Genomic DNA, 10,374 nt, shown 5'->3' with positions numbered 1-10,374 from the left:
AGAAAAAACTTTTTAGTTTGAGTAAGTCCCATTTGTTGATTCTTGTTTTTAACTCTTGTGCTATGGGTGTCCTATTAAGGAATTTGGAGCCCAACCCCACAGTATGTAGATCGGAGCCAACTTTTTCTTCTATCAGATGCAGAGTCTCTGATTTGATATCAAGCTCCTTGATCCATTTTGAGTTAACATTTGTGCATGGTGAGAGAAAGGGATTCAGTTTCATTTTGTTGCATATGGATTTCCAGTTTTCCCAGCACCATTTGTTGAAGATGCTATCCTTTCTCCATTGCATGCTTTTAGCCCCTTTATCAAATATAAGATAGTTGTAATTTTGTGGATTGGTCTCTGTGCAGATGACTGAATCTCTATGGATTTGTCTCTGTGTCTTCTGTTTCATTGGTCTGTGTCTATTTTCATGCCAGTACCATTCAGTTTTTGTTACTATAACCATAGTATAATTTGAAGTCATTGCTTTTTTTTTTTTTTCAGTTATATATGGACACAATATCTTTATTTTTATGTGGTGGTGAGGATCAAATCCAGGGCCTCATACCTGTGAAGCAGGCACTCTACCACTGAGCTATAGCTTCAGCCCTGAAGTCATTGCTTTTTTGGTTTAGAATTGCTTTGGCTATTCTGAATCTTTTGCCTTCCATGATTTTTAATGCTTTATTTTCTAGTTTCATAAAGAAAGTCATTGATATTTTGGTGGGGATTGCATTGAATCTGATATTGCTTTGGTAATACGGCAATTTTAACAATATTAATTCTGCCTATCCATGAACATTGGTGGTCTTCCATCTTGTGTCTTCTTCAGTGTTCTATACTTTTCATTGTAGAGTCTTTCACCTCCTTGGTTAGATTTATTCCTAGGTATTTTATTTTTTTCAATGCCATTGTGAATGGAGATGTTTTCCTGAATTCATTTTATTTATTTGTTTGTTTGTTTGTTTGTTTATAGCTGTAGATGGACACAATACCTTTATTTACTTATTTATTTTTATGTTGTGCTGAGGATTAAACCCAGTACCTCATGCATGCTAGGCAAGCACTCTACTACTTAGCTACAACTTCAGCCCCTGAATTCATTCTGAACAGATTCCTTATTCGTGTATAGGAAAATCACTGATTTTTGTATGTTGATTTTTGTAACCTCCTACTTGGCTAAATTGGTTTATTAGTTCCAGCAATCTTCTGGTGGAGTATTTTGGAAATCTAAGTATAGGATCATATCCTCTGCAAACAATGATAATTTGACTTCTTTTCTTTTTTTAATCACTTTTATTTCCTTTTCTTGCCTAATTTCTCTGGCAAGAATTCCTAGCACTATATTGAATAGGAGTGGTGAGAGTGGATATATGTGTCTTGTTCCGGATTTTAAAGGAAGTGCTTTCAGTTTTTTCCCATGTATTATGAGGTTGGCTTTGGGTTTTTCATATATAGTCTTTATGATGTTGACGGACATTCCTTCTATCCCTGCTTTTTTCAGTGTTTTTAGCATGAATTAGGGCTGATGTGAAGGATTTTTGTGCATCTATTGATATGACTGTGATTTTTGTCCTTAATTCTATTTATGTTTTCTTTGGATGCTTATCAGCTCTGGATATTAGTGTCAAAATGACAACCAACAAAAGAAATAGCAGGCTTTGGGTTGATATACCCCTCCTTTTTTTCCTTCAACTTTTTATTACAAAATTTTAGCCCAGAAGTTCTGCTGTGCTGTTTCAACAGTAGGATAACTATAGATAATGATAGAGAGACAGACCCTTGGTTCAATCCTCAGCACCACATAAAAATATATGAACAAAATAAAGGTATTGTGTCTCAACTACAACTTAAAAGTAAATGTTTAAAAAAAATGTTTAAACCTTCAGAAAAGTTGAAAGTATAATATAGTGAACACTTAAAATCTTCATGTAGATCTGACATTTATTCAGTTTTGCTGTATTTGCTTTATCTGTGTGTGTCTTTAAACTGCACCAATTAAGAGATGCAGGTCTCATAACTTTTTACCTTTCAAATATTCCAGAGAATGGTCCTGGTCCACCTTTCCTTTTCCCATAGCTGGTAGCCAATGACTGACATAGGACTGAGTCCTCCTATTTCAAGATGAGAGAACAATTCACTTCTGAGCTTCCCATGGGATCATGTTGAAGCTGAGAAGGAGGTAGCTATGAGCCATTAGCAGCCAACAAGATGGGAAAGGTTGGGGGTAAGGATGGATGTACAGACTAGTAGGGGAACACCAGGTGTCAGCATCCACCATAGGTAAATTGAAATTTCTACATTTGCTCTAAGGCTATCTTTCATAGCTGCTACCTCATTCCCCCCTCCATTAAAGCAAGAGAGAGACACACACACAGGATATAGTCAAGGTTCACATTGCATTTATTTGATTGTATTTTCACCCTATTTTGATGACTTTTAATGAATATACCTGCATTTTTAGTAGCTTAGCAGTGTTTACCTTTTCAAAGGTTTGCCCTCTTGTCATTTTCTAGTTGGTTGGTTTGTTATTTAGCAGGCAGTTCCTTGTAAATTCTTTGTTCAGATTGCAGTTGTATCAGAACTATAGATTTCTACATCTAGACATTCATTTTACTACTTTTCCAGATGCAAATCCTTAATCCTTCTCTAGGACTTTGTATTCTTTTAATTACAAAAAAGAAACCTTTTTTTAAGTTATAAATAGACATAATACCTTTATTTTTATTTATTTATTTTTATGTGGTACTTAGGATCAAACCCAGTGCCTCACACATGCTAGGCAAGCGCTCTGCCACTTAGCTACAGACCCAGTTCCTAAAACTTCTTTAACAAAGTCCCAGGTCTGATATGGCCCTTTTTTGTCCAGCACATCCAAAAATAGAGTTATACATTTCTTCTAAGGAAAATAGGTAGCTTCTTTTTGTTTAATGACTCTGAGAGCAGGTGTTCAGTTCTCTATAGATAAAGCAAAGCAGTACTACCAAACTAAACTATACTCCCAATGAATTAAAAACCTCCCCATTGGTCCTATAGGTAATGACTAAGAAAACAATGGCAATGCCAGTAAGGGAAGAAGTGTTTGTTCATACTTTCTGTTCTTCCCAGTTTCTGTCAACTGCATTAAGAAAAAAATTTTATTCTTTAATTAAAAATAAAAAGGACAAAGGTTTCCCTCTTCATTTTCAGGGGAAATACTATCAAGGAGTTAATGTAGTAAGTAGAATTTGAAAGAGTGACTGAGCCTCTTTACTTTGACTGCCAGAACACAGTGTTTTCAAGAATGTAATATATATATAATGAGAAAATAAAAGTATTTTATAAATATTTAACTTCTCCAAGAAATAAAATACATGGACCTTCTCCTTAGACAAAGAAATAAGGGTCTAAGATGAGATGAGAACACTTAGAAATGGCCAGTGGAATCAACAACAAAACGTACTCATTTATTGAGCGCATGTCAGAGCCAGGCATCCTGCCAGGCACAAAAGGTACAGACACAGTTATAAGTGGTTCATTCTCTCAAGGACATTAATTTCTCTTTTTTAAGATTTAAAAAAACAAAAAGAGGTCTTTTATCAAATAGCTTTTTTTGACAAGTAAATTGTTTAATGGGAATTTTTACTTATTTATTTTTGAGGCAGGATGTTGTTTTGCCAGGCTGGCCTTGAACTCCTGAGCTCAAGGGATCCTCCTGACTCAGCTTCCCAAGTAGCTGGGGCTGCAGGTGCCTACAACTATGCTCAGCTAGTAGGGAATCTTTCTAGATAATAAAGGATATATATAGTTAAGAAGACACATAAAATTTCCCAAATGAAAAATCTGGGGGTGAAGGAATGGAGTTGGATTTAGCCAGATGAGAACTGTCCACTATTTTAATTAAAAACAAAAACAAGCAAACAACCCTCTTTCAAACTGTGATAACTGTGATCATGATTACTAAGAATAAATCAATATTGCTTTTATGAAATTCCAATTATAGAAACAGTTTTCAGCATAAATATTTACACTTATTTTTCCTTCATATACATTTTCCTTCCTCATAGTAGACAGTTTCTTCCCTTATTTTGTTCTTAAAACCACCAGCAAGATTTGTAGTATACTTTCTTAGAATAATTTTTGTGATGAGAATATAAAATTAAAAACCAAATACGAATTAAAACTGCAGCAGTTTTTTATTGCTACATTCATACATGTTAATTTCTTATAATTCTTTGAGAGCTAGCTAATTTCAGTGTATGTACAACTTGAAAAAGAGTTTCTTGATATAGTACACAAATCAGTTTCTTTCCCCAAATTCAAAAAATGAATTTCTCATTATAAAGGGAGGTTTTATATCAAGCATTGTAAAAGAATTCAGATAGATGATGAACTTATTTATGGGCAGATAAAGATTGTGTGCTGTCGTTCTGATTTGGAGAGAGGAAAATAAATCAGAAAGTCATGTGTCTATAACTTTTAAGTGTTTGCAACCAAGTTCTAATTCATCTTTCTTGTTATCTTGGGAAGTTCAAGATGTTTGATAAAATGCTGTTTAGTTGTTCGGTAGGTGTAGGTGTTAAGGAGTATGATTCACATTCTTAGAGGTATGCTGTTAAACCATATCAAAAACCATTACAGCTGGGCCTGGGCACGTGCTTGTAATCCTAGCAGCTCAAGAGGCAGTAGGATCGCAAGTTCAAAGCCAGCCTCAGCAAAAGTGAGGCGCTAAGCAACTTATCAAGACCCTGTCTCTAAATAAAATAACAAAATAGGGCTGAGGATGTGGCTTAGTGGTCAGGTGCCCCTGAGTTCAATCTCCAGTACCATGATGGAAGAGCTCACTGAATGAACCATAAAATAGGAAGACAACCTGAGAAAAAAATCGGAATCAGCCAGGTATGATGGCTCACACCTATCATCCCAGCAGCTCAGGAAGCTGAGGCAGGAGGATCACAGGTTTAAAGCCAGCCTCACCAATTTAGTGAGGCCCTAAGCAATAAAATATAAAAAGAGCTGGGGATGTGGCATTCTTTGAAGAAAACCCATATATTTACAGATGAAACCTTTTTTTCCCCCTAAAGATGATATAGACTTCCATCTGTTAACTGTAGTAATAAAAACCCAAAGGTATGATTCCATGCAAACGTTTGGCTTCCCTGACTGATGCTTTAACATACTGTAAACCAACCAATGAATTTGTACAATTGAATATGTTAATCATTTTGAAAAATGGTATTCATATTTGTTTTCTAATATTATTTTCCATGATAACCCACAGGTGAAAAGCTTGATTGAAACTTTAAATCACTTAATATAACTCTTTATTTCTAGCCATAAGAGATCTTTACAGAAAAACAAGCTTACTAGTTGTAACTGGGGAAATTTCCTATAGGAACCTTTCATACTTTGGAAAATGGGTTCCGAATTGACCCAGTCTTTTTGTTGTTGTTGTTGTTGTTTGTACCAGGGTTTGAGCCCAGGGGCTCTCAACCACTAAGCCACATCTCCAGTCCTTTTTTATATTTTATTTAGAGACAGGGTCTTGCTGATTTGCTTAGGGCCTTGCTAAGTTGCTGAAGCTGGCTTTGAACTCCCAGTCCTCCTGCCTCAACCTCCCAAGACCTCTAGGATTACAAATGTGTGCCACTGTGTCCGCTGACCCATCCTTTTAAAATCAAATTTTTTTTATAGTTGTAGATGTTCAGCATGCTTTTTTTTTTTTTAATGCAGTGCTAAGGATCAACCCCAGTGCCTCACATGTTAGACAAGCGCTCTGCCACTGAGCTACAGCCCTAACCTCTAAAATTAAAATGTTTTTTAAAATTCAGATGTTGTCAGTGAGAACATGATGCATCTATAGTATATTTATGAGTAAAGCTCTGAGGTTTTTTTTTCTTTTTTGTTATATTTAACATATAGTAAAAGAAAAATGAACCAGTTGTTAATTGTGGGTATATTTGAGTGATGAGCAATGGGTAATTAATTTTGCTGTTCTTTTAAATTTATTTAGTGTACATTGTCTGAAAATAGAATAAAATTTAAAACTATCCATCTAAAAATTTTTCTGTTTAGTACTTACCTTTCAAAACTAAAGCAAAATGTTTATTTTAAAAAGTGGCAAACAGCCAGGCTTCGTGGCACATGCCTGTAATCCCAGCAGCTCAGGAGGTTGAGACAGGAGGATCATGGGTTCAAAGCCAGCGAGGCGCTAACCAACTCAGCAAGACCCTGTCTCTAAATAAAATACAAAGTGGGGCTGGGGATGTGGCTCAATAGTCAAATGACCCTGAGTTCAGTCTCTGGTATACCACCCCCCAAAAAAAGTGTCAAACAGCTACCCACAGGACAGCACCTATTTCTATAAACAAAGTTTTATTGGAACACGCCACAATTACTTGTTTACATGTTGCCTGTGGTTACTTTCAAGCCTGTAGCAGAATTGATTATTTGTAACCGTTCTTACGACTCTCAAGACTAATATTTATGATCTGATCCTCTTTTAAAGAAAATGTTTACTGACCCCCTCAGTCTATAGTGTTGTGAATATATGAATCAATTGGCAAGAGTATTTTTAAAGTTGGTAAATTTTTAGACCTTTCCTGATAACATTATAATTTTCCTCCTTTTATTTTTATAGCCTAAATTAACAATGGCAAAATGCAGGCGAAATGTGGAGAATTTCCTAGAAGCTTGCAGAAAAATTGGTGTACCTCAGGTAATAAATTATCTTTTTTGTATGTGTTGCCTTTTTAAAAGAGTTAGGCATTATAGTCCTAAAATCTTATCAGAAATGCACTAGACTTATAGGACTCTGAACTAAGTTGGTAATTACTAACATGATATTGTGTTATAAGAGTCAATTGATATTCTTTTGATCAATATTTTTATTGTTTTCCTTATTTCTCAGGACCTCACAAAGAAATCATAAATACATAAATTTAAATAATTGTATTATAATAAGTAATTAATGAAACATAACTTTCTGTTTTCCTAAACATCCCAACTAGCTGTTTGGCTTGTATAAAACTATACAAACAACAGAATTTGTCTTTCAAAATCTCAGAGTGAGAATGCTTCAGTTGGCTTCAGTTTTTAACACCTTCTTTAATACTAAAAATTTTTAATTTAGAAGTAATTTTAGACTTGCAGAAATCTTAGAAAAATAGGACAGAGAGTGTCTATGTATACTTCACCAATATTAACATCTAACATAGGTATGGTACAGTTGTCCAAACTAAGTAACATTGTAACAGTAATACTGTTAACTAAATTACAGACTTCATTCAGATTTTACAAGTTTTTCTACTAAGCTCTAATAGCTTAGAGTTTAACTTGCCATTTCCAAGCATCTGTTCTGCTGCTAGGATTTATTGCCTCCAAGTTCCTCAGTTATTTTAATATTCTTACCCTTCAGTAGTTCAAATAATTAAACTTGATTTATGGATGTAATTAAGGAAAACACCTGGATACACTGTTTATTCAGTTATCTTTTTAAAAAGTAACTAAGGATGACATTCTTAAGGAATATTATATTTAATAAAGTGATATGTAGACATAAAAAGGAATAAACAACTTGGTGCCATTTGATCCATTGGGGAGAGGAGAACACTGGGGATTGAACCTAGGGCTGCATTTATGCTAAACACATACTCTACCACTGAGTCACACTCTCGGCCCCTACAGTTGTTATATATTGTCCAACTGCCTCTTTTCTATCACCTTCTTTGATTAGCTGTCAGAAACTGGGCTCATCAAGAATGCCATGATCGCTCTCAGAGTCAAGCTCTGTTCTAGCAGTTTTCACAGTGACTTTCTTCACCCAGTTTACCATACGTCTTTCTAACCAGGAACTGAGAAGGCCACAGCATCACTTATCCAGTGAACAACCTTCTCTTTCAGCTCTTTCTTGTGTTACAAAGTAGAAAAGAGTCCAGCTCCCTAGTACATCTATATTAGCCAGCATGAATTCACATGATTGTTTTCTTTTATTTTGCACTTATTTCTTTTGCTGGCTTTTTTTTTTCCCTCCTTCTTTTTAACATGAGGTAGAACTGAAGCTTCCATAATAATAAATTTAATCAAAATTTCTATTTTAATATTATTGTTTTATAAATGCTTATCAAGCCATTTTTAAATATATTAGAAGAGCATTCATATGGTATCTAAAAAAATGGCATGTTTTTTCTCCATATTAAGAGTTTCTGATATTCATACGTGCATGTTAACATTCAATTCTTCCTTTCTTTGTACCAAAGATATTCCTACTGATACAAACATGCCTACTACCTGCTCCAGTTCCATACCACAGTGTCTTTGAATAAGAGATTCAAAGAACTTGTATTTGAGGCCAGGATCGTATGTCTAATAGTTATTATATATTATGTGTTAATAAATATTTTTCTTTTTATCAAGTCCATTAATGTTTTTATTTATTTAATAATCTCTGAAAAGGCAGGTTTGGATGATCTCCAAGGCGCCATGCAGCTCTGTATTCATTTTGTACATTAGTGAATTAGACTTGGACTTGACTGATATAGGTTGGTATAGAGAATGGGAGCCACAGAAAAAAAATAAGGCATGCTGACTTAGCTTATATTAAAAGTACTGTTCACCAACTTTTATAAATGTTATACCTTCCCAGTGGGCTTTATAGACCCATCTTCTCTCTCACATTTAAAATCCCTAACCTGGAATTCTTTCAGAATGTTCCATCACGCAACAAAGTATAAAAACAATGTGCCTCAAATCATGCATTTAAGCCAGGCATGGGAGCACCCACTAATGTAATCTGAGTGACTTGGGAGGCTGAGGCAAGAGGATCACAAGTTTGAAGCCAGCCTCAGCAATTTAGCAAGACCCTAAACAACTTAGCAAAACCCTGTCTTGAAATAAAAAATAAAAAGGACTTGGAATGTAGCTCAGTGGTAAACACCCCTGGATTCAATCCCCAGTACTCAACAAACAAATAAACATGCATTTTAGTCAGCATTTTCCAAGCATTGGTTAATAGTATTTATTATGAGCTGGCAACCTCTGTTTGTACCAGAGCTATGCCATATCAAGACAGGTACAGATAGAAAAAATATAATTTTAAAAGACTGGATTTTTTCCAAAGTGGTCAGACTGGGGTTCTTAACACATCCTTCCTCCCCTATCAGAAAGAGGAAATGGGCATTCCACATAGACCACCACTTCCTTCTCCCCTTTTGCCTTCCACCCAAGTCCCTGTCACCACTACCACCACCACCACCAATTTTAGATGCTTCCTGCTACACTAAAAATTTTTTGCTAAAAAATTAGTCATTTGTCTAGACAAACTAAGGGAAAATGAATAAATACACAAACTGGTTTAAACACCAATGGGCATTCTCAGATCCCTCTGCCACCCTTTATCTCCTCTTCTTCCTTTGTCCTCCTATATTTCTAGGCATTCTGGCCTTCACTTATGCATCCTCACTTGCTCTGTTGGACTTGAAAAGAAAATTGGGTATTTAATCATGATGACTGCTTTTGAAAATTTTAAACAGAAAACTTAATATTATTAACATCTGACAGATTCTATGCCCAGGTAGTATGTATAGAGAAAAACAATTTTTCTTAAAGCATTATACAAGTTAAATTATGAATGAACTATGAAAGAATAGGTGACTTTAAATCCTCTGATGAGGTTGAGTATATGGTTATTCACTTTATTACTATGTTTTTATTAAATGTTATTCAGAAAAACTTTAGTTGATGATAAGAACTTATATTTGAGTCCAGTATCGTATATCCAAGAGTTATTGTATGTTATGTATTAATAAATATTTTTCTTTTTGTCAAGTCCATTAACGTTTTTATTTATTTAATAATCTCTGAAATGGCAGAGATCTCCAAGGCCCCATGCAGCTCTGTAGTCATTTTGTACATTAGTGAATTAGGCTTGGACTTGACTGATATTTAGAAAAACTTCAAGTCATTCATCACATTTGGCTGCTAGGTGGTAAATGTCCCCTAATTATTAGCTCTCCTCATTCTTTGAACCCTCTTGATTTACCTGACTTCCATGAAAAGTTCCTCCTGCTCAGCCCACCCCAATTTTTGTCTGTGCTTTCTGCCGTTTCCTTCTTCACTAGTGGGGAGGGAAGAAGGCCCTCCCACTCTCAGGCTTCATCCCACTCTCAGCCAGCATCCAGTTCCGTTCAGTGTATCCTCAATGTTCATACTAGTCACCAATAAGCAGATAAGCAAATTTTATTATACTATCTAGTAGTAAATAAGTCTCTATACAAAGAAGATTGTAGTTTTTGCTTTTTATCATTTTATTCATCATAAATAAAAACGTTACAGGATGTGTACCTTTGAATGTGATTGAGATGATCATACTGAATTCTATACTCAAATCTGCATTTCTGATCCACTGACTTT

At 35.0% G+C, this 10,374-nt stretch overlaps 1 protein-coding gene and 1 non-coding gene across 15 annotated transcripts in view; both read left to right on the top strand.

The window, feature by feature from the left end:
* The window catches only part of Lrch3 (leucine rich repeats and calponin homology domain containing 3), a 120,819-nt gene that overhangs the window by 103,031 nt on the left and 7,414 nt on the right, over nt 1-10,374 (top strand). For all 14 annotated transcript variants that reach the window (XM_048794234.1, XM_048794228.1, XM_048794236.1 and 11 more), the window contains one exon: nt 6,605-6,682. In XM_048794234.1, coding sequence (XP_048650191.1) covers nt 6,605-6,682 — 78 coding nt within the window. The remainder of the gene's footprint in view (nt 1-6,604; nt 6,683-10,374) is intronic.
* On the top strand, nt 4,345-4,401 carry LOC125613669. Its single transcript, XR_007344230.1, has one exon. It is a non-coding gene; the product is annotated as a small nucleolar RNA SNORD43 (small nucleolar RNA).

This window comes from Marmota marmota, unplaced genomic scaffold (assembly GCF_001458135.2).
Source record: "Marmota marmota marmota unplaced genomic scaffold, marMar, whole genome shotgun sequence".
Lineage (NCBI taxonomy): Eukaryota > Metazoa > Chordata > Mammalia > Rodentia > Sciuridae > Marmota > Marmota marmota.
This window is presented reverse-complemented; position numbering and strand designations above follow the sequence as displayed.